We start from the raw sequence: 25,579 nt of genomic DNA on the forward strand, positions 1-25,579 counted from the left end.
AAAATATGTTCTTTAGAGTAACGGTTTCTTGAAATTTATTGATATTTGCTTTGTGGTTTACTAGATATCCCAATAGTATCTACAATACTAATTCAATGCTATTATATGCAGTGACTTTTTTTTTTGGTGGTACGCGGGCCTCTCACTGCTGTGGTCTCTCCCACTGCAGAGCACAGGCTCCAGACGTGCAGGCTCAGCGGCCATGGCTCACGGGCCCAGCCGCTCCACGGCACGTGGGATCCTCCCAGACCGGGGCACGAACCCGCGTCCCCTGCATTGGCAGGCAGACTCCCAACCACTGCGCCACCAGGGAAGCCCTGCAGTGACTTTTATATTGTAGCCGCACTAAGCGGTATGCAGGTTTGGAATCAGACAGTATTGGATTTGAATCCCACTTGTTTTCTGGATACCCTTGTATTAGTATCTTAACTTCTTCTTTTTAAAAATTTTTATTTTTTTATTGAAGCATAGTTGATTTACCATGTTTCAGGTGTACAGCTAAGTGATTCAGTTATACATATATATATGTATGTGTTTTCTTTTCCAGATTCTTTTCCATTATAGGTTATTACAAGATATTGAATATAGTTCCCTATGCTATACAGTAGGTCCTTGTTGTTTATCTATAATATTTTATATATAGTAGTATATATCTGTTAATTCCAAATTTCCAATTTATCTCTCTCCACTTTCCTCTTTGGTAACCATAAGTTTTTCTTAAGTATCTTAAGTTTGTTTTCATAAGTATCTTAACTTCTTGAAGTCTCAGAGTTTTGTATGTAATGTGGGTGTTCTGGGGATTTAATAAGAGACTATGATGAATGGTAAGTGCTCAGTTAATAATAGGTATAGCTGTTATATTGTTCTGTTATTCCATTCTTCGGTGGCATAGTTCTTTCACTTGATCTAAAAAATACTTTTTGAGATTTTCAATGCACCTGTGTTTTGTCGATTTCTCCATATGTTACTAATAGCTTTTACTTTATGTGAGTAGAAGCTGTTTATCTTTATTACGAATTTGGCAATGTTTTATCTTTCTTATGAATTCTGTCTCTTATCAGTTTTGAATGACCTACTTTGGCCTATTTAATGCTGCAATTCTACTCTAATATGGCCAGTCCTGTGTTGTTATCTGTTTGTGTTCAGGAATATTTTCATTTTAATCATCTCTTTGTTATTTGTTTTGTTTTATATGAACCATATAAGTGACATGTGGTTAATTTGGTCTTACTAACATTATTTTATTTTGTGGTTTCTTTTCAAAATTTTCTTTCTAGTTTGTCTTTTGTTAAACTATTATTTTCTTTAGCAATATTATTGTCTGTGCTGTTTTCAGAGTGATAAGACCTATTAAAAATACTTAAGAACTTGCACAAGTAGTAGAAAAAATTCAAATACAAAGATGTGCATGGCATAAAGAGCACTCCCCATCTTGAATGCTGTCCTCCCCAGTCCTCTTCTCCCTGAAATCAACCATTGTCAAATGCATTGTATGTATCTATTCAGACATTTTCATTTTTATTTATGTCATGCAGGTTTGTGCAGATTAATGTTTTTACATATGTGGAATAAGGTAATCTATATCGTTCTGCATCTTGATTTTTTTCTCTTAAAACATACTTGCACGTATGTTTGCGTACATATGTGTATTTTTCTATTTGGAATTCCTGGCCAAAGTGTATGTGTAATTTAAATTGGAAGATTATTGTGTATATTTGCACTTCCTTTTTTTAAGTGTAATCTAAACTTTTCATTTACTTAAGAAAATGATAATTATATATTTTGGGGAAACAATGCCATGAGCTAAAAAGAGAAGATTAATAACAAATTATATAAAAGATTCCTTAATGTAAAAGATGGGTGAATATTAATTGTGTAAATAGGTGTGGCATTCACAAAAAAAGATGTGATGCTTACATCTCCTTCAAGAGAATCTGATGGAAGAGCATACTTGGCCAGCCTCCAGCTGCTGTCCTGTAGGTCTACCATGGCATTCACTCCAGGGCCATTCTTCCTCTGGACTGCTCCCAGCCAGTGACTGAGCACAGGGGCTTTCTAAAGCTGATGCTTTCCAGCTCAATGTGGGACTGTTTTATCAGGCACTTTGGCTCAGAGACTTTCCATCTGCCTGGCTGACTCTTTCTCAGAACTGGTCCATAATCTGTGCCAATTTCTGCTGTGCAGCAAAGTGACTCAGTTACACACATACAGACATTTAAACAATTCTTTTCCATTATGGTTTATCACAGGATATTGAATATATTTCCCTGTGCTCTACAGTAGGACCTTGTTGTTTATCCATCCTATGTATGTAGTTTACATCTGCTCATCCCACACTCCCAGTCCTTCCCTCCCCTACCACCCTCCCCCTTGGCAACCACGAGTCTGTTCTCTATGTCTGTGAGTCTGTTTTGTAGATAGGTTCATTTGTGCCATATTTTAGAATCCACATATAAGTGGTATCATATGGTATTTGTCTTTCTCTTTCTGACTTACTTCACTTAGTATGATAGTCTCTGGTTGCATCCATGTTGCTGCAAATGGCGTTATTTCATTCTTTTTTATGGCTGAGTAGTATTCCATTGTGTATATGTACCACATCTTCTTTATCCATTCATCTGTCAATGAACATTTAGGTTGTGTCCATGTTTGGGTATTGTGAATAGTGCTGCTATGAACACAGGGGTGCATGTATCTTTTTGAATTATAGTTTTGTCTGGGTATATGCCCAGGAGTGGGATTGCTGGATCATATGGTAATTCTATTTTTAGTTTTCTGAGGAACCTCCATACCATAATGTTTTCCATAGTGGCTGCACCAACTTACATTCCCGCCAACAGTGTAGGAGGGTTCCCTTTTCTTTACACCCTCTCCAACATTTGTTATTTGTAGACTTTTTAATGATGGCCATTCTGACCGGTGTGAGGTGGTACCTCACTGTAGTTTTGATTTGCATTTCTCTAATAATTAGTGATGCTGAGCATATTTTCACGTGCCTACTGGCCATCTGTATGTCTTCTTTGAAGAAATGTCTATTAAGGTCTTCTGCCCTTATTTTCATTTTTTAACTATTTGGGTAAATTGTGTTTTATCATGCCTACTTTGGAAGTTATATATATTGTTTCTTATTCCTATGATGGTTTCCATAGAATGTATATGTTTAACTTATCAGTAGCTAATATTTTTTGTTGTTGTTTGTTTTTTAAATTTTTTTCTGCACCATGCAGCATGTGGGAACTTAGTACCCTAACCAGGGATCGAACTTGTGCTCCCTGCATTGGAACTGTGGAGTCTTAACCACTAGACCAGGGAAGTCCCTCAATATCTAATATTAATCAATACCTTTATACTCTTCCAGGAAACTACAATGACTTTAAACCTTTTATTCCATTTACTCCTTTTTGATTTAATATGCTCTAACTTGATACATTTTTAGATTCCTATCTTTTAAAATTCCAAAGACATTATTCTTATCATTTTATGCAATATTCCTTATGTTTTACCCATGTATTTATCTCTCTCTCTTTTCCTTCCTATTTTTTGGGGGGGGGCAAAAATTATTTTTTTACACAGATTTTCATCTGTTCACTTTTGCTTACAACACCAAATTACTTACATAACATTATACTATAACAATGAACCTTTCTATTTTTTGCGCATCTCAGACCATCCTGTCTGGAATCATTTTGCCCTCTGCTAAAGTATATCTTTTAGAACTTGCTTTAAGGAAAGTGGTAAAATACTGTTTTTTCTTTGTTTCAAATGTCTTCATATTCATGCTTGTGGGATATTTTACTTGGGGATAATACAATTGCAAATATTTACTTTTAGCACACTAATGATGTTCCACAATTTTCTGGTGTACACTGTGGCTGTTGAGAATTGAGCCTTAAGTATGAATCCTTTGAAGATAATCAATTCTCTGCATCCTCCCCCTAACTTTTTACTTTTAAGTTATTCTCTTTTCTTCCATACAGTTTCAGTATGATGTGTCTAGTTGTAGATTTCTTCTTATTTATTGTATTTAGGAATAATTGGGATTTTTGAATCTGTGGTTTGATATATTTCATCAGCTATGTAAAATTTTTAGTCACTATTTCTTCTTATTTTGCCTCTGTCCATTCTCTCTTTCATTTTCTGGGACTTTAATCACATGTATTAGCTACTTTTTTTTCTTTTGAAACTGGATCCTGGACAATTTTTTCTGATCTGTCTTTAGTTCAGGTTCATAAATTCTTTCTTCAGTTATGCTTAATATATTGTTAAACTTGTTCTCTGTATTTTTAAATTTGGTTTTGTATTTTTCTTTTTAGAATTTATATATTTCCTCCAAACCTATTATGTTCTGGTGTTTTGTTTCTTTGTGTACCTGTCTGTCTTTAAATGTTTATAATTGTATTTAAAACATTATTTTTAGTAAATATTTGAGACCTGGAATGGCAGTTCCTCCTCTAGAGAAAAAAAATTTTTTTCAGAACCTGAAATCTGGACCACTCAACCTAAATTTAAGGTTGAGGTTTGAGTTTCTGTGAACACCTTGTGACAGAGCCTAGGCTGAAAGTATACACAAATGTTGATTTACTTCCATTCACTCCTAATCTGAGGGTATAGCCCTGTAGTATCCCTGTAGCCTTGGATACTTGTATATTTTATATATATAAAATCAGTTTCCATACGTCAGGGAGATTCTGGGCCTGGATTTCTGTCATCCTTGCCCTCAAATGTTGCAGATATGCAGTTCAGCTTTGCAATGGTTTTGGCAAACATCTTGCAAACAAAATCTTTGAAAACTGGGTTTACATTTTCAGGTTTTTGCTTTTTCCTATATTTTTCCTCAGTATTTCTTCATCATCTTCTTAGCTTTTTGATGCTTTGAAGATTATCTTTGACATAATACACACTTTCTTAGTTGTTCTCAGCAGTTGTTCTCAGCAGAAGTACCTAGCATGCCATAATTAGAAGCAGAAGTCATAACTGACTTTTAAGGTAGCAAAACTGTTTCAATTTCCATCTGCATCCCAGCTTTTATTACATGCATACTAATTTTAGCAATATTCCTGTAGTAGAGGAGGAGAATTTTTACATCATGTGTCAGGTAAGCAATGCTGTAATTGCCCTGGGCCATATCCTGACAGGTTCCTAGATATGAACCACATTCTCTCCTTTTTTTTTTTCTTAACATCTTTATTGGAGTATAATTGCTTTAAAATGATGTGTTACTTTCTGCTTTATAACAAAGTGAATCAGCTATACATATACATATATCCCCATATCTCCTCCCTGTTACGTCTCCTTCCCACCCTCCCTATCCCACCCCTCAGGGTGGTCACAGAGCACTGAGGTGATCTCCCTGTGCCATGTGGCTGCTTCCCACTAACTATCTATTTTACATTTGGTAATATATATAAGTATATGCCACTCTCTCACCTCATCCCAGCTTACCCTTCCCCCTCCCCCGTGTCCTCAAGTCCATTCTCTACGTCTCCATCATTATTCCTGTCCTGCCCCTAGGTTCTTCAGAACCATTTTTTTTTTTAGATTCCATATATATGTGTTAGCATATGGTATTTGTTTTTCTCTTTCTGACTTAACTTCACTCTGTATGAAAGACTCAAGGTCCACCCACCTCACTACAAATAACTCAATTTCGTTTCTTTATATGGCTGAGTAATATTCCATTGTATATATGTGCCACATCTTCTTTATCAGTTCATCTGTCAGTGGACCCTTTGGTTGCTTCCATGTCCTCGCTATTGTAAATAGTGCTGCAATGAACATTGTGGTACATGCCTCTTTTTGAATTATGGTTTTCTCAGGGTATATGCCCAGTAGTGGGATTGCTGTGTCATATGGTAGTTCTATTTTTAGTTTTATAAGGAAACTCCATTCTGTTCTCCATAGTGGCTGTATCAATTTACATTCCCACCAACAGTGCAAGAGGGTTCCCTTTTCTCCACACCCTCACCAGCATTTATTATTTGTTGATTTTTTTTTTTTTTTTTTTTTTTTTTTTGTGGTACACGGTCCTCTCACTGCTGTGGCCTCTCCCGTTGCGGAGCACAGGCTCCGGATGTGCAGGCTCAGCGGCCATGGCTCATGGGCCCAGCTGCTCCACGGCATGTGGAATCCTCCCGGACCGGGGCACGAACCCGCATCCCCTGCATCGGCAGGCAGACTCTCAACCACTGCGCCACCAGGGAAGCTCTATTTGTTGATTTTTTTATGATGGCCATTCTGACTGGTGTGAGGTGATATCTCATTGTAGATTTGAGTTGCATTTCTCTAATGATTAGTAATGTTGAGCATCCTTTTCTGTGTTTGTTGGCAATCTGTATATCTTCTTTGGAGAAATGTCTATTTAGGTCTTCTGCCTTTTTTGAGTTTGGTTGCTTGTTTTTTGATATTGAACTGCATGAGCTGCTTGAAAATTTTGGAGATTAATCCTTTGTAAGTTCCTTCCTTTGCAACTATTTTCTCCCATTCTGAGGGTTGTCTTTTCGTCTTGTTTATGTTTTCCTTTGCTGTGCAAAAACTTTTAAGTTTCATTAGGACACATTTGTTTACTTTTGTTTTTATTTCCATTTCTCTCGGAGGTGAGTCAAAAAGGATCTTGCTGTGAATTATAATTGTCATAGAGTGTTCTGCCTATGTTTTCCTCTAAGAGTTTTATAGTGTCTGGCATTACATTTAAGTCTTTAATCCATTTTGAGTTTATTTTTGTGTATGGTGTTAGGGAGTGTTCTAATTTCATTCTTTTACATGTAGCTGTCCAGTTTTCCCAGCACTACTTATTGGAGAGGCTGTCTTTTCTCCATTGTATATTCTTGCCTCCTTTATCAAAAATAAGGTGACCATATGTGTGTGGGTTTATCTCTGGGCTTTCTATCCTGTTCCATTGATCTATATTTCTGTTTTTGTGCCAGAACCATACTGTCTTGATTACTGTAGCTTTGTAGTATAGTCTGAAGTCAGGGAGGCTGATTCCTCCAGTGCCTTTTTCCTTTCTCAAGTTTGCTTTGGCTATTCGGGCCTCTTGTGTTTCCATACAAATTGTGAAATTTTTTGTTCTAGTTCTGTGAAAAATGCCATTGGTAGTCTGATAGGGATTGCATTGAATCTGTAGATTGCTTTGGGTAATATAGTCATTTTCACAATGTTGATTCTTCCAATCCAAGAACATGGTATATCTCGCCATCTGTTTGCATCATCTTTAATTTCTTTCATCAGTGTCTTATAGTTTTCTGAATACAGGTCTTTTGTCTCCTTAGGTAGGTTTATTCCTAAGTATTTTATTCTTTTTGTTGCAATCGTAAATGGGAGTGTTTCCTTAATTTCTCTTTCAAATTTTTCATCATTAGTGTATAGCACTGCAAGAGATTTCTGTGCATTAATTTTGTATCCTGCTACTTTACCAAATTCTTTGATTAGTTCTAGTAGTTTTCTGGTAGCATCTTTAGGATTCTCCATGAAGAGTAACCTGTCATCTGCAAACAGTGACAGTTTTACTGCTTCTTTTCAGATTTGGATTCCTTTTATTTCTTTTTCCTTTCTGGTTGCTGTGGCTAAAACTTCCAAAACTATGTTGCATAATAGTAGTGAGAGTGGACAACCTTGTCTTTTTCCTGATGTTAGAGGAAATGGTTTCAGTTTTTGGTTTCAGTTTTTCACCATTGAGAACAATGTTGGCTCTGTGTTTGTCATATATGGCCTTTATTATGTTGAGGTAAGTTCCCTCTATGACTACATTCGGGCAGATTTTTATCATAAATGGGTGTTGAATTTTGTTGAAAGCTTTTTCTGTATCTGTTGAGATTATCATGTGGTTTTTATCCTTCAGTTTGTTAATATGGTGTATCACATTGATTGATTTGCATATGTTAAAGAATCCTTGCATTCCTGGGGTAAACCCCAGTTGATTGTGGTGTATGATCCTTTTAATATGCTGCTGGATACTGTGTGCTAGTATTTTGTTGAGGATTTTGTTGTTGTTGTTTTGTTTGTTTGTTTTTTGCGGTACGCGGGCTTCTCACTGCTGTGGCCTCTCCCGTTGCGGAGCACAGGCTCCGGATGCGCAGGCTCAGCGGCCATGGCTCACGGGCCCAGCTGCTCCGCGGCATGTGGGATCTTCCCAGACCGGGGCACGAACCCGCGTCCCCTGCATCGGCAGGCGGACTCGCAACCACTGCGCCACCAGGGAAGCCCTTGTTGAGGATTTTTGCATGTATGTTCATCATTGATATTGGCCTGTAGTTTTCTTTCTTTGTGACCTCTGTCTGGTTTTGGTATCAGGGTGATAGTGGCCTCTTAGAATGAGTTTTGGGAGTGTTCCTCCCTCTGTTATATTTTAGAAGAGTTTGAGAAGGATAGGTGTTAGCTCTTCTCTAAATGTCTGATAGAATTCACCTGTGAAGCCATCTGGTCCTGGGCTTTTGTTTGTTGGAAGATTTTTTATCACAGTTTCAATTTCAGTGCTTGTGATTTGTCTGTTTATATTTTCTATTTCTTCCTGGTTCAGTCCTGGAAGGTTGTGCTTTCCTAGAATTCGTCCATTTCTTCCACGTTGTCCATTTTATTGGCGTATAGTTGCTTGTAGTAATCTCTCATGATCCTTTGTATTTCTGCAGTGTCAGTTGTTACTTCTTTTTCATTTATAATTCTATTGATTTGAGTCTTCTTCCTTTTTTTCTTGATGAGTCTGGCTAATGGTTAATCAATTATGTTTATCTTCTCAAAGAAGAAGCTTTTAGTTTCATTGATCTTGTCTATTGTTTCCTTCATTTCTTTTTCCTTTATTTCTGATCTGATCTTTATGATTTCTTTCATTCTGCTAACTTTGGGGTTTTTTTTGTTCTTCTTTCTCTAATTGCTTTAGGTGTAAGAATAGGTTGTTTATTTGAGATGTTTCCTGTTTGTTAAGGTAGGATTGTATTGCTATAAGCTTCCCTCTTAGAACTGCTTTTGCTGCACCCCATAGGTTTTGGGTCATTGTGTTTTCATTGTCTTTTTTTTTCTAGGTATTTTTTGATTTCCTCTTTGATTTCTTCAGTGATCTCTTGGTTATTAAGTAGTGTATTGTTTAGTTCCATGTGTTCATATTTTTTACAGATTTCTTTTCCTGTAATTGTTATCTAGTCTCACAGAGTTGTGGTTGGAAAAGACACTTGACATGATTTCAATTTTCTTAAATTTACCAAGGCTTGATTTGTGACCCAAGGTATGATCTCTCCTGGAAAATGTTCCATGAGCACTTGGGAAGAAAGTGTATTCTGTTGTTTTTGGGTGGAATGTCTTATAAATATCAATTAAGTCCATCTTGTTTAATGAACCATTTAAAGCTTGTGTTTCCTTATATATTTTCATTTTGGATGATCTGTGCATTGATGAAAGTGGAGTGTTAAAGTCCCCTACTATGATTGTGTTACTGTCAATTTCCCCCTTTATGGCTGTTAGCAGTTGCCTTATGTATTGAGGTGCTGTTATGTTGGGTGCATAAATATTTACAATCATTATATCTTCTTCTTGGATTGATCCCTTGATCGTTATGTAGTGTGCTTGTCTTTTGTGATAGTCTTTATTTTAAAGTTTATTTTGTCTGAAATGAGAATTGCTACTCCAGCTTTCTTTTGATATCCATTTGCATGGAATATCTTTTTCCATCCCCTGACTTTCAGTCTATATGTGTCCATAGGTCTGAAGTGGGTCTCTTGTAGACAGCATATATACAGGTCTTCTTTTTGTATCCATTCAGCCAGTCTATGTCTTTTGGTTGGAGCATTTAGTCCATTTACATTTAAGGTAGTTATCAATATGTATGTTCCTGTTACCATTTTCTTAATTGTTTTGGGTTTGTTATTGTAGGTCCTTCCCTTCTCTTGTGTTTCCTGCCTAGAGAAGTTCCTTTAGCATTTGTTGTAAAGCTGGTTTGGTGGTGCTGAATTCTCTTAGCTTTTGCTTGTCTATAAAGCTTTTAATTTCTCCATCGAATCTGAATGAGATCCTTGCTGGGTAGAGTAATCTTGATTGTAGGTTTTTCCCTTTCATCTCTTTAAATATGTCCTGTCACTCCTTTCTGGATTGCAGAGTTTCTGCTGAAAGATCAGCTGTTAACCTTATGGGGATTCTCTTTTATGTTATTTGTTGTTTTTCCTTTGCTGCTTTTAATATTTTTTCTTTGCATTTAATTTTTGATAGTTTGATTAATATGTGTCTTGGCGTGTTTCTCCTTGGATTTATCCTCTATGGGACTCTCTGCACTTCCTGAAATTGATTGACTATTTCCTTTCCCTTTTAAGGTAGTTTTCAACTATAATCTCTTCAAATATTTTCTCAGTCCCTTTCTTTTTGTCTTCTTCTGGAACTCTTGTAATTCGAATGTTGGTGCATTTAAATGTTGTCCCAGATGTTTGAGATTGTCCTCAATTCTTTTCATTCTTTTTTCTTTATTGTGCTCTGCAGTAGTTATTTCCAGTATTTTATCTTCTATGTCACTTATCCATTCTTCTGCCTCAGTTATTCTGCTATTGATTCCTTCTAGAGAATTTTTAATTTCATTTGTTGTGTTGTTCATCATCGTTTGTTTGCACTTTAGTTCTTCTAGGTCCTTGTTAAACATTTCTTGTATTTTCTCCATTCTGGTTCGAAGATTTTGGATATCTTTACTATCATTACTCTGAATTCTTTTTCAGGTAGACTGCCTATTTCCTCTTCTTTTGTTTGGTCTGGTGGGTTTTTATCTTGCTCCTTCATCTGCTGTGTGTTTCTCTGTTTTCTCATTTTGCTTAACCCACTGTGTTTGGGGTCTCCTTTTTGCAGGTTGCAGTTTCACTTCCTGTTGCTTTTGCTGTCTGCCCCTAGTGGCTAAGGTTGGTAAGTGGGTTTTGTATGCTTCCTGGTGGAGGGGACTGGTGCCTGTGTTCTGGTGGATGAGGCTGGAGCTTGTCTTTCTGGTGGGCAGGACTGCATCCAGTGGTGTGCTTTAGGGTTTCTCTGTCCTTACTATGATTATAGGCAACCTTTATGCTAGTGAGTGGGGTTGTGTTCCTGTCTTGCTAGTTGTTTGGCCTAGGGGGTCCAGCAGTGTTATCTTGCTGGTGCTACAGTGCTGGAGACAGCTGAGTGGAGCTGGAGATCTCTGGGAGAGCTTTTGCCATTTGTTATTATATGGAGCCAGGAGGTCTGTGGTGGAGCAATGTCCTGAACTCAGCTCTCCCACCTCAGAGGCACAGGCCTGACACCCGGCTGGAGCACCAAGATCCTGTCAGCCACCCGGGTTTTGGGAAGTCTGAGGTCTTCTGCCAGCGTTTAGTAGGTGTTCTGTAGTAGTTGTTCCACATGTAGATGTATTTCTGATGTATTTGTGGGGAGGAAGGTGATCTCCACGTCTTACTCCTTCGCCATCTTGAAGGTCTCCTTCCACATTTTTAAAAAGCAATCATTGATTGTTAGTAGGTTCTGCTGTTCTGATATCTATAAAGTGCAGTGTTAAAATTTTTGTCGTTGTTACTGTTAAAAGCATTGTTTTAAGTATGTAATAGCTGCTATTCCATCATATTTGAATATTTTATGCAAGCATATGGTAAAATAGTTCCAAAATCTGTTGTGTGTCACATAGTTTGTCTTTGAAGAGTAATGATGAAAGTGACCAGGTATCTTTCTGTCATGTTCAGTAATTCTCTTACCTTACATTGTGCTATAACTACTTTCCATAAATACAACAGAGAGGATGAACAAAAATTCAATGCTGGTGATTCCTAAATTACCCATAGCCTTCTGCATATCTGTTCCATTCTCAGTGATAACTGCGTGATACTCTTTTTAAAAATTTATTTATTCATTTATTTTTTGGCTGCGTTGGGTCTTTGTCAAGGCATGCAGGCTCTGTGGCGCCCGGGCTTCTCTAGTTGCAGCACACAGGCTTAGTTGCGGTGTGTGGGACCTTAGTTCTCCCACCAGGGATCGAACCCAGGCCCCCTGCATTGGGAGCGCCGAGTCTTAACACCTGGACTGCCAGGGAAGTCCCTACGTGATACTTTTAAATGTTGCTTTTCTATTGAATAAATATTTAAAATTTTTGAAATGTTAGTTGAGACCTAAAAATTTCAACAAACAAAGCAGAAGAAGGATTTTATTCATTGTGTATACACCGGGCTATGAACCTTAGGTCTTTTTTTTTTTTAATTTTTATTTATTTATTTTTTTTATTAGTTTCTGCTTTATAACAAAGTGAATCAGTCATACATATACATCTGTTCCCACATCCCCTCCCTCATGCATCTCCCTCCCTCCCACCCTCCCCATCCCACCCCTCCAGGCGGTCACAAAGCACCGAGCTGATCTCCCTGTGCTATGCGGCTGCTTCCCACTATCTATCTACCTTACGTTTGGTAGTGTATATATGTCCATGCCTCTCTTTCCCTTTGTCACAGCTTCCCCTTCCCCTTCCCCATATCCTCAAGTCCATTCTCAAGTAGGTCTGTGTCTTTATTCCCGTTTTACCCCTAGGTTCTTCATGACATTTTTTTTTTTTTTTAAATTCCATATATATGTGTTAGCATACGGTATTTGTCTTTCTCTTTCTGACTTACTTCACTCTGTATGACAGACTCTAGGTCTATCCACCTCATTACAAATAGCTCAGTTTCATTTCTTTTTATGGCTGAGTAATATTCCATTGTATATATGTGCCACATCTTCTTTATCCATTCATCCGATGATGGACACTTAGGTTGTTTCCAGCTCTGGGCTATTGTGAATAGAGCTGCAATGAACATTTTGGTACATGTCTCTTTTTGAATTATGGTTTTCTCAGGGTATATGCCTAGTAGTGGGATTGCTGGGTCATATGGTAGTTCTATTTTTAGTTTTTTAAGGAACCTCCATACTGTTCTCCATAGTGGCTGTACCAATTCACATTCCCACCAGCAGTGCAAGAGTGTTCCCTTTTCTCCACACCCTCTCCAGCATTTATTGTTTCTAGATTTCTTGATGATGGCCATTCTGACTGGTGTGAGATGATATCTCATTGTAGTTTTGATTTGCATTTCTCTAATGATTAATGATGTTGAGCATTCTTTCATGTGTTTGTTGGCAGTCTGTATATCTTCTTTGGAGAAATGCCTATTTAAGTCTTCTGCCCATTTTTGGATTGGGTTGTTTGTTTTTTTGCTATTGAGCTGCATGAGCTGCTTATAAACTTTGGAGATTAATCCCCTGTCAGTTGCTTCATTTGCAAATATTTTCTCCCATTCTGAGGGTTGTCTTTTGGTCTTGTTTATGGTTTCCTTTGCTGTGCAAAAGCTTTGAAGTTTCATTAGGTCCCATTTGTTTATCTTTGTTTTTATTTCCATTTCTCTAGGAGGTGGGTCCAAAAGGATCTTGCTGTGATTTATGTCATAGAGTGTTCTACCTATGTTTTCCTCTAAGAGTTTGATAGTTTCTGGCCTTACATTTAGGTCTTTAATCCATTTTGAGCTTATTTTTGTGTATGGTGTTAGGGAATGATCTAATCTCATACTTTTACATGTCCCTGTCCAGTTTTCCCAGCACCACTTATTGAAGAGGCTGTCCTTTCTCCACTGTACATTCCTGCCTCCTTTATCAAAGATAAGTTGGCCATATGTGCCTGGGTTTATCTCTGGGCTTTCTATCCTGATCCACTGATCTATCTTTCTGTTTTTATGCCAGTACCACACTGTCTTAATTACTGTAGCTTTGTAGTATAGTCTGAAGTCAGGCAGCCTGATTCCTCCAGCTCCGTTTTTCGTTCTCAAGATTGCTTTGGCTATTCGGGGTCTTTTGTTTTTCCAAACAAATTTTGAAATTTTTTGTTCTACTTCTGTGAAAAATGCCAGTGGTAGTTTGATAGGGATTGCATTGAATCTGTAGATTGCTTTGGGTAGTAGAGTCATTTTCACAATATTGATTCTTCCAATCCAGGAGCATGGTATATCTCTCCATCTATTTATATCATCTTTAATTTCTTTCATCAGTGTCTTATAATTTTCTGCATACAGGTCTTTTGTCTCCTTAGGTAGGTTTATTCCTAGATATTTTATTCTTTTTGTTGCAATGGTAAATGGGAGTGTTTTCTTGATTTCATTTTCAGATTTTTCATCATTAGTGTACAGGAATGCCAGAGATTTCTGTGCATTAATTTTGTATCCTGCTACTTTACCAAATTCATTGATTAGCTCTAGTAGTTTTTCGGTAGCATCTTTAGGATTCTCTATGTATAGTATCATGTCATCTGCAAACAGTGATAGCTTTACTTCTTCTTTTCCAATTTGGATTCCTTTTATTTCCTTTTCTTCTCTGATTGCTGTGGCTAAAACTTCCACAACTATGTTGAATAAGAGTGGTGAGAGTGGGCAGCCTTGTCTTGTTCCTGATCTTAGTGGAAATGGTTTCAGTTTTTCACCATTGAGGACAATGTTGGCTGTGGGTTTGTCATATATGGCCTTTATTATGTTGAGGAAAGTTCCCTCTATGCCTACTTTCTGCAGGGTTTTTATCATAAATGGGTGTTGAATTTTGTCGAAAGCTTTCTCTGCATCTATTGAGATGATCATATGGTTTTTCTCCTTCAACTTGTTAATATGGTGTATCACATTGATTGATTTGCGTATATTGAAGAATCCTTGCATTCCTGGAATAAACCCCACTTGATCATGGTGTATGATCCTTTTAATGTGCTGTTGGATTCTGTTTGCTAGTATTTTGTTGAGGATTTTTGCATCTATGTTCATCAGTGATATTGGCCTGTAGTTTTCTTTCTTTGTGACATCCTTGCCTGGTTTTGGTATCAAGGTGATGGTGGCCTCGTAGAATGAGTTTGGGAGTGTTCCTTCCTCTGATATTGTTTGGAAGAGTTTGAGAAGGATGGGTGTTAGCTCTTCTCTAAATGTTTGATAGAATTCGCCTGTGAAGCCATCTGGTCCTGGGCTTTTGTTTGATGGAAGATTTTTAATCACAGTTTCAATTTCAGTGCTTGTGATTGGTCTATTCATATTTTCTATTTCTTCCTGAGTCAGTCTTGGTAGGTTGTGCATTTCTAAGAATTTGTCCATTTCTTCCAGGTTGTCCATTTTATTGGCATAGAGTTGCTTATAGTAATCTCTCATGATCTTTTGTATTTCTGCAGTGTCAATTGTTACTTCTCCTTTTTCATTTCTAATTCTACTGATTTGAGTCTTCTCCCTTCTTTTCTTGATGAGTCTGGCTAATGGTTTGTCAATTTTGTTTATCTTCTCAAAGAACCAGCTTTTAGTTTGGTTGATCTTTGCTATCGTTTCCTTCATTTCTTTTTCATTTATTTCTGATCTGATCTTTATGATTTCTTTCCTTCTGCTAACTTTGGGGTTTTTTTGTTCTTCTTTCTCTAATTGCTTTAGGTGCAGGGTCAGGTTGTTTACTCGAAATGTTTCCTGTTTCTTAAGGTGGGATTGTATTGCTATAAACTTCCCCCTTAGAACTGCTTTTGCTGCGTCCCATAGGTTTTGGGTCGTCGTGTCTCCATTGTCATTTGTTTCTAAGTATTTCTTAATTTCCTCTTTGATTTCTTCAGTGATCACTTCATTATTGAGTAGTGTATTGTTTAGCCTCCATGTGTTTGTATTTTTTACAGATCTTTTCCTGTAATTGATGTCTAGTCTCATAGCATTGTGGTCGGAAAAGATACTTGATACAATTTCAATTTTCTTAAATTTACCAAGGCTTGATTTGTGACCCAAGATATGATCTATCCTGGAGAATGTTCCATGAGCACTTGAGAAAAATGTGTATTCTGTTGTTTTTGGGTGGAATGTCCTATAAATATCAATTAAGTCCATCTTGTTTAATGTATCATTTAAAGCTTGTGTTTCCTTATTTATTTTCATTTTGGATGATCTGTCCATTGGTGAAAGTGGGGTGTTAAAGTCCCCTACTATGATTGTGTTACTGTCGATTTCCCCTTTTATGGCTGTTAGTATTTGCCTTATGTATTGAGGTGCTCCTATGTTGGGTGCATAAATCTTTACAATTGTTATATCTTCTTCTTGGATCGATCCCTTTATCGTTATGTAGTGTCCTTCTTTGTCTCTTCTAATAGTCTTTATTTTAAAGTCTATTTTGTCTGATATAAGAATTGCTACTCCAGCTTTCTTTTGATTTCCATTTGCATGGAATATCTTTTTCCATCCCCTTACTTTCAGTCTGTATGTGTCTCTAGGTCTGAAGTGGGTCTCTTGTAGACAGCATATATATGGGTCTTGTTTTTGTATCCATTCATCCACTCTGTGTCTTTTGGTGGGAGCATTTAGTCCATTTACATTTAAGGTAATTATTGATATGTATGTTCCTATTCCCATTTCCTTAATGGCTTTGGGTTCGTTATTGTAGGTATAGTCCTTCTGTTGTGTTTCTTGCCTAGAGAAGTTCCTTTAGCATTTGTTGTAAAGCTGGTTTGGTGGTGCTGAACTCTCTCAGCTTTTGCTTGTCTGTAAACGTTTTAATTTCTCCATCAAATCTGAATGAGATCCTTGCTGGGTAGAGTAATCTTGGTTGCAGGTTTCTCTCCTTCATCACTTTAATTATGTCCTGCCACTCCCTTCTGGCTTGTAGAGTTTCTGCTGAGAGATCAGCTGTTAACCTGATGGGGATTCCCTTGTGTGTTATTTGTTGTTTTTCCCTTGCTGCTTTTAATATGATTTCTTTGTGTTTAATTTTTGACAGTTTGATTAATATGTGTCTTGGCGTATTTCTTCTTGGATTTATTTTGTATGGGACTCTCTGTGCCTCCTGGACTTGATTAACTATTTCCTTTCCCATATTAGGGAAGTTTTCAACTATAATCTCTTCAAATGTTTTCTCAGTCCCTTTCTTTTTCTCTTCTTCTTCTGGAACCCCTATAATTCGAATGTTGGTGCGTTTAATGTTGTCCCAGAGGTCTCTGAGACTGTCCTCTGTTCTTTTCATTCTTTTTTCTTTATTTTTCTCTGCATCAGTTATTTCCACTATTTTATCTTCCACCTCACTTATCCGTTCTTCTGCCTCAGTTATTCTGCTATTGATCCCATCTAGAGTATTTTTCATTTCATTTATTGTGTTTTTAATCGATGCTTGATTCATCTTTAGTTCTTCTAGGTCCTTGTTAACTGTTTCTTGCATATTGTCTATTCTATTTCCAAGATTTTGGATCTGGGAAATAGAATCTTGGATCAGCTTTACTATCATTATTCTGAATTCTTTTTCAGGTAGACTGCCTATTACCTCTTCATTTGTTAGGTCTGGTAGGTTTTTATCTTGCTCCTTCACCTGCTGTGTGTTTTTCTGCTTTCTCATTTTGCTTATGTTACTGTGTTTGGGGTCTCCTTTTTGCAGGCTGCAGATTCGTAGTTCCCGTTGTTTTTGGTGTCTGTCCCCCGTGGCTAAGGTTGTTTCAGTAGGTTGTGTAGGCTTCCTGGTGGGGGGGACTAATGCCTGTGTTCTGGTGGTTGAAGCTCGATCTTGTCTTTCTGGTGGACAGGTCCACGTCTGGTGGTGTGTTTTGGGGTGCCTGTGGCCTTATTATGTTTTTAGGTATCCTCTCTGCTAATGGGTGGGGTTGTGTTCCTGCCTTGCTAGTTGCTTGGCATAGGGTGACCAGCACTGTAGCTTGCTGGTCGTTGACTGAAGCTGGGTGCTGGTGTTGAGATGGAGATCCCTGGGAGATTTTCGCTGCTTGATATTATGTGGAGCTGGGAGGTCTCTTGTGGACCCGTGTCCTGAAGTTGGCTCTCCCACTTCAGAGGCACAGCACTAACTCCTGGCTGCAGCACCAAGAGCCTTTCATCCACCCGGCTCAGAATAACAGTGAGAAAAAGTAGAAAGAAATAATTAGTAGAAGAAAGAAAGAGAGATTGAAAGAAAGGAAGAAGGGAAGTAAGGAAGGAAGGAAGGAAGAAAGAAAGAAAGGAGGGAGGGAGGAAGGATGGAAAGAAAGGAAATAAAGGAGGGAGGGAGGGAGGAATGAAAGCAAAAGGAAGAGTGAATGGAAGAAGAGAGGGAGGGAGGGAGGAAGGAAAGAAAGAAAGAAAGACAGGAGGGAGGGAGGGAGGGAGGAAGGAAAGAAAAAGAAAGTGGAAAGAAGAAGGGTGGGAGGGAGGGAGGGATGGAGGAAAGAAAAAGAAAGAAGGAAAGGAGGAGCGGAGGGAGGGAGGGAGGAAGGGAAGGGAGGAAAAAAAGAAAGAGCAGGTAAAGTAAAATAGAATAAAGTATGAAATATAGTAGCGTTATTAAAATTAACAAGTAATTATTGAAAAAAAACACGGACCGAAAGAACCCTGGGACATATGGTGGAAGCAAAGCTATACAGAGAGAATCTTACACAGAAGATTACACATACACATTCACAAAAAGAGAGCAGGGGGAAAAATCAAAAATCTTGCTCTCCAAGTCCACCTCCTCGATTTGGGATAATTCGTTGTAAAAAGAGGAAAAGGGCGAAAAGTCTGAAATCTTGCTAAGTCCACCTCCTTAATTTGAGATAATTCGTTGTAAAAAGAGGGAAAAAAAGGGGGGGAAAGTCTTAAATCTTGTCCTCAAGGTCCACTTCCTCAATTTGGGATGATTCGCTGTCCATTCATGCACTCCACAGACGCAGGGCACATCAAATGGACCGTGGAGCTTTAATCCGCTGCCTCGGAGGCTGCACAGAGAGATTTCCCTGTCTCTGCTCTCACAGCTCCCGGGTCTCAGCCTTGGACCTGGCCCCGCCTCTGCGCGTAGGTCGCCGGAGGGCGTCCGTTCTTCGCTCAGACAGGACGGGTTTAAAGGAGCCGCTGATTCGGGGGCTCTGGCTCACTCAGGCAGAGGGGAGGGAGGGGAATGCCCTCTCCTCGCGCACCAGGCAACAAAAGGGAAAAAAGTCTCTTGCCTCTCCGGTAGCTCCAGACCCTTTCCCCGGACTCCCTCCGGGCTAGCACTAACCCCTTCAGGGTCTCTTCCTGCCGCCAGCCCCAGACCTCTCCCTGCGCTCCGACTGAAAGCCGATACCCGAGCCTCAGCTCCCAGCCCCGCCCGCCCTGGCGGCCGAGCAGACAAGTCTCTCGGGCTGGTGTGTGCCTGAGGGCACCGATCCTCTGTGCCAAAATCTCTCTGCTTTGCCCTCCACACCCCTGTTGCTGTGCTCTCCTCCGCTACTCCGAAGCTTTCCCCCTCCGCCACCTGCAGTCTCCGCCCTCGAAGGGGCTTGTAGTGTGTAGAAACCTTCCCTCCTTCACGGCTCCCTCCCACTGGTGCAGGTCCATATCCTATTGTCTCTGTTTATTCTTTTTTTCTTTTGACCTACCCAGGTATGTGGGGAGTTTCTTGCCTTTTGGGGGGTCTGAGGTCTTCTGTCAGCGTTCAGTAGGTGTTCTGTTGGAGTTGTTCCACGTGTAGATGAATTTCTGATGTACCTGTGGGGAGGAAGGTGATCTCCGCGTCTTACTCTTCCGCCATCTTCCTCCGGCTCTCGAACCTTAGGTCTTGTAGTTGTTTCTATATATCCAAATCTCTGATTACAAGATAGAGAAGTAGCACATTTAATAATAATCATAATTATTGCAGCAATTCACCCTTACAACAATAAATATTTATATAATTTAATTGAGTTAAAATTATAAAGCATTTAAGGAAATTTTCATTCCAATTAATATTTAGAATGCTTACTTGTATTTGTCAGTGAATAGTTGCATATTGACAGTAACTCCAAATGATATGTTTTGTTCATAATACTGACGTTGATATACTAAAGAGATTCAATGCCAACCTATGAGGTCACAGGATCATCGATTGCTCCTAAGACCAGGGATGTCAGAAATAATGTAGAAGTATCTCTTTGGCTAAAGTCCAATGCCGAAGCCAAACTGTGGGTTTTGGCCAAATACTTAGTCTGCAGCCAGACTTTGATGCATCTCTGGTGTTTTCTAGAATTCTACCTTTCCTGTATATTGCTCTTTTGGTAATAATGTTATACTATGAAGCAATGGTAATCATAGGCTTTTAAAAGTATTCCACTATATGGCTTAAAACTGTTATCTTTTTTTTATCACAGAGTGTGCAAGCAAGCAGAATTTTATTTGAGAAATTTACATCTGAAAGCAAGGAAAGTGTCATTACTTTAAATCAGTGTAGGAGAAGTTCTAGGGTAAGTATAATTTTTATTCTAAATTATGGGTTGGTGGCTTTATGTGACTACAGTTCAGATATTATTTCTGGCGATTTCAGAAATAATTTCTTGATGCTTCCTCATTCTGGGAAATGCCTCAGAAAATTCACTAGTGTCTTTGCAGAGGACATGTTTCCTCTTTCAAATCTGTGGTCTTTATGACACTCAGAAGATGTTATTTACTAATCAATAGCAGGATATCTGCTGTGAGTTTTCCTAAAATTCCTAAAATGTCTGGGTTTGCACTCATTTATCACTGCTTGCCGAGGTCTTAAATGATCAAAGGAACATGTTTATGAATCTTTTGACCAAATGCAGGGATGGAATTGCTTATGGCTATGAAACAGAGTAAAACTGAATTCTCTAAATGGTGATTGGACTCATGCCCATGACATTATTATCCCTACAGTGTATCTAAATAAACTAATTAATAAACACAATTGGAGAGAAAAGAGCGATTGAGGGAAGAAGAAAGGTATGAAATTTATATTAGTGGTTTAATAAATATCTTGAACTTTATTAGGGACAAACAAGAAAGGGTTTTATTTTTCTTTCCTTAAGGCATTCAGCCCTTACTCCCCTTGGTGATAACTTGGGATGCGAGTGTCACATAGTAGAGAGCCTTATTGACCTTGGACAAATCAAATCCCCATTCTGGTCAGTTACACTAGGTTTAATATGTGTCTGTGCCTCCTTCCGTATTCCCCATACAGTCAGGTAATACTTTTTGTTTTGGAGTAATATTTCTATTTAATACAGATCACTTTTGCTGTTTTTAACATATATCACTATTGCCTATTAAATATTTGTCATCATATATGTTTTATCTTTTTATTTTTCATTAGTCTGAGTGATATGGGGGTCATATCATTCTTGTTTTATCCACAGCACCTAGAACAGTGACCATCACTTAAAAACATAATTGAACCAACAAATGACACTTTCTAGTTTGGAATGCATAGACTACTCTAGTAGCATTACTTATACCTACCTGTCAGATATTACTGTTTTTAACGGCTGTTTCTAATCCATCCTCCCTATTGTCCCCTGCAATGTTCTTAAAACACAGGTGTAATTACAACACACAATCTCAACAAACTGAATAACTCCACCTATCAAAGTCACAGTGCTTAACTAAGCCTCATAACCTGGCCTTGACTATATTTTCTATTTTACCTCCCATTATGCTTCTGCTTCCATGTAACCCCCAGGTACCCTGTACTCTGCCTGCACCAGAGTCCTTGGGGACTAAAATCCCAGAACTTTGACACTTCTCTGTGTTTGTATAGGCTATTCCGTTGGCCTGGGATGTTCTCAACCCCTTCTCAGTTTATGGAAATGTCACTACCTTTTACAGGCCGGCCCTAATGCTACCTCTTCAAGCTGGTCAATCCAGGTTCCTTTCCATTCTGAATTGACCTCCACCTCTCCTGTGCTCTCTTTACACCTGATTCATGCTATCTTTACAGTCATTGTTACAGCTGCTTTGGATTATAGTTACTTCTTTATGTCTGTTTCCACCATCATACATGAAATATGTCATTTTTTTGTACTTTCTACTCTATTTGGTATGTTAGTACTTCACAACTCTTTTAGTATAATAGTTCTCATAGCAAGTAATAATATTTGTGTGGCCTTATGGGGTAACAGGTTGAGGTTGTTCATGATTTAGAGGAGACTGTTCAGTAGCCACTGAAAAGTAGGAGGAACAGTAGCCACTCCAGGTCCCACTAGTGCAGCCCCAGGGCTAAGAGGATTAATGGCCCAGCATATCTATGGCACATTTACACACACCTGTGCTACTTTCTGGAAACTTTAGTGTTTGTTATATATGTTGAATTAAAAAATAAGATAGCTTGCATTGTTATACACTTTTCAAAATTAATTCATGGATTTTAAGCTCTGCTCCCATCTGTGAAGTCAGTGATTTCAAAATCAGTAAGAACCTGTATTTTAATTAGTGTTTCTGCATTTCATTAATTTACTTAAACAGTTATTATTAGCCGATTGTCATATGATATTTTAGTTTACCAAATAGTGTCTAGAGTCAGTGTATATTTGTCATTTGATTATTTCACAGTTTTTTTTCCTAAGAAAATCTGCCTCATTTGAAAATATCCAGAAATGTTTCAGCATGCAATCTCCACAATTAAAGGTATGATAATTTTTCAGTTTTTGTTATTCAAAAGAAATGTTTACATTTCTAGTAATAATCACCACCTATGCTTTTTGTTGGCTTTCCTGAAATAGTGTGATCACTTGGTTCATCCAGAGTTGACTGAAATTTTGGATTCAACTGTGTATGTATTTGGTAGCCCCTGTAAGATTGTTGTTCATAGTGCCAACTGAAGATTTCCAACATCTCTTGGAAGTGTCTCATATTCATACTTTGACTTTACTTGGTATATTATAAATCAAGTCACTTATTTTTTTTATTATTTATTTTTTATTTTTCTGCTTTATAACAAATTTAATCAGTTATACATATACATATGTTCCCATAGCCCCTCCCTTTTGCGTCTCCCTCCCACCCTCCCTATCCCACCCCTCGAGGCGGTCACAAAGCACCGAGCTGATCTCCCTGTGCTATGCGGCTGCTTCCCACTAGCTATCTACCTTACATTTGGTAGTGTATATATGTCCATACCTCTCTTTCGCTTTGTCACAGCTTACCCTTCCCCCTCCCCATATCCTCAAGTCCATTCTCAAGTAGGTCTGTGTCTTTATTCCTGTCTTACCCCTATGTTCTTCATGACATTTTTTTTCTTAAATTCTATATATATGTGTCAGCGTACAGTATTTGTCTTTCTCTTTCTGACTTACTTCACTCTGTATGACAGACTCTAGGTCCATCCACCTCATTACAAATAGCTCAATTTCTTTTCCTTTTATGGCTGAGTAATATTCCATTGTATATATGTGCCACATCTTCTTTATCCATTCATCCGATGATGGACACTTAGGTTGTTTCCATCTCCGGGCTATTGTAAATAGGGCTGCTATGAACATTTTGGTACATGACTCTTTTTGAATTATGGTTTTCTCAGGGTATATGCCCAGTAGTGGGATTGCTGGGTCATATGGTAGTTCTATTTTTAGTTTTTTAAGGAACCTCCATACCGTTCTCCATAGTGGCTGTACCAATTCACATTCCCACCAGCAGTGTAAGAGTGTTCCCTTTTTTCCACACCCTCTCCAGCATTTATTGTTTCTAGATTTTTTGATGATGTTTATTCTGACTGGTGTGAGGTGATATCTCATTGCAGTTTTGATTTGCATTTCTCTAATGAGTAAAGATGTTGAGCATCCTTTCATGTGTTTGTTGGCAGTCTGTATATCTTCTGTGGAGAAATGTCTATTTAGGTCTTCTGCCCATTTTTGGATTGGGTTGTTTGTTTTCTTGTTATTGAGCTGCATGAGCTGCTTATAAATTTTGGAGATTAATCCTTTGTCAGTTGCTTCATTTGCAAATATTTTCTCCCATTCTGAGGGTTGTCTTTTCATCTTGTTTATGGTTTCCTTTGCTGTGCAAAAGCTTTTAAGTTTCATTAGGTCCCATGTGTTTATTTTTGTTTTTATTTCCATTTCTCTAGGAGGTGGGTCCAAAAGGATCTTGGGGTGATTTATGTCATAGAGTGTTCTTCCTATGTTTTCCTCTAAGAGTTTGATAGTGTCTGGCCTTACATTTAGGTCTTTAATCCATTTTGAGCTTATTTTTGTGTATGGTGTTAGGGAGTGATCTAATCTCATACTTTTACATGTCCCTGTCCAGTTTTCCCAGCACCACTTATTGAAGAGGCTGTCCTTTCTCCACTGTACATTCCTGCCTCCTTTATCAAAGATAAGGTGACCATATGTGCGTGGGTTTATCTCTGGGCTTTCTATCCTGTTCCATTGATCTATCTTTCTGTTTTTGTGCCAGTACCATACTGTCTTGATTACTGTAGCTTTGTAGTATAGTCTGAAGTCAGGGAGCCTGATTCCTCCAGCTCCATTTTTCGTTCTCAAGATTGCTTTGGCTATTCGGGGTCTTTTGTGTTTCCATACAAATTGTGAAATTTTTTGTTCTAGTTCTGTGAAAAATGCCAGTGGTAGTTTGATAGGGATTGCATTGAATCTGTAGATTGCTTTGGGTAGTCGAGTCATTTTCACAATGTTGATTCTTTCAATCCAAGAACATGGTACATCTCTCCATCTATTTGTATCATCTTTAATTTCTTTCATCAGTGTCTTATAATTTTCTGCATACAGGTCTTTGGTCTCCTTAGGTAGGTTTATTCCTAGATATTTTATTCTTTTTGTTGCAATGGTAAATGGGAGTGTTTCCTTGATTTCACTTTCAGATTTTTCATCATTAGTGTATAGGAATGCCAGAGATTTCTGTGCATTAATTTTGTATCCTGCTACTTTACCAAATTCATTGATTACCTCTACTAGTTTTCTGGTAGCATCTTTAGGATTCTCTATATATAGTACCATGTCATCTGCAAACAGTGACAGCTTTACTTCTTCTTTTCCAATTTGGATTCCTTTTATTTCCTTTTCTTCTCTGATTGCTGTGGCTAAAACTTCCAAAACTATGTTGAATAAGAGTGGTGAGAGTGGGCAACCTTGTCTTGTTCCTGATCTTAGTGGAAATGGTTTCAGTTTTTCACCATTGAGGACGATGTTGGCTGTGGGTTTGTCATATATGGCCTTTATTATGTTGAGGAAACTTCCCTCTATGCCTACTTTCTGCAGGGTTTTTATCATAAATAGGTGTTGAATTTTGTCGAAAGCTTTCTCTGCATCTATTGAGATGATCATATGGTTTTTCTCCTTCAATTTGTTAATGTGGTGTATCACGTTGATTGATTTGCATATATTGAAGAATCCTTGCATTCCTGGAATAAACCCCACTTGATCATGGTGTATGATCCTTTTAATGTGCTGTTGGATTCTGTTTGCTAGTATTTTGTTGAGGATTTTTGCATCTATGTTCATCAGTGATATTGGCCTGTAGTTTTCTTTCTTTGTGACATCCTTGTCTGGTTTTGGTATCAAGGTGATGGTGGCCTCGTAGAATGAGTTTGGGAGTGTTCCTCCCTCTGCTATATTTTGGAAGAGTTTGAGAAGGATAGGTGTTAGCTCTTCTCTAAATGCTTGATAGAATTCGCCTGTGAAGCCATCTGGTCCTGGGCTTTTGTTTGTTGGAAGATTTTTTATCACAGTTTCAATTTCTGTGCTTGTGATTGGTCTGTTCATATTTTCTATTTCTTCCTGATTCAGTCTTGGCAGGTTGTGCATTTCTAAGAATTTGTCCATTTCTTCCAGGTTGTCCATTTTATTGGCGTAGAGTTGCTTATAGTAATGTCTCATGATCTTTTGTATTTCTGCAGTGTCAGTTGTTACTTATCCTTTTTCATTTCTAAT

At 38.1% G+C, this 25,579-nt stretch overlaps 1 protein-coding gene across 1 annotated transcript in view; it reads left to right on the plus strand.

Moving 5' to 3' along the window:
- The window catches only part of TTC6 (tetratricopeptide repeat domain 6), a gene marked incomplete at both ends in the record, with an annotated part of 227,725 nt that overhangs the window by 122,506 nt on the left and 79,640 nt on the right, over positions 1-25,579 (plus strand). Inside the window, 2 exon segments of the mRNA XM_079699166.1 lie at positions 20,054-20,146; positions 22,248-22,322. Of these exon segments, the coding sequence (XP_079555292.1) occupies positions 20,054-20,146; positions 22,248-22,322 (168 nt within the window).

The sequence above is a fragment of the Hyperoodon ampullatus genome (assembly GCF_949752795.1).
Source record: "Hyperoodon ampullatus genome assembly, chromosome: 3".
NCBI classification, from domain to species: Eukaryota; Metazoa; Chordata; class Mammalia; order Artiodactyla; family Ziphiidae; genus Hyperoodon; species Hyperoodon ampullatus.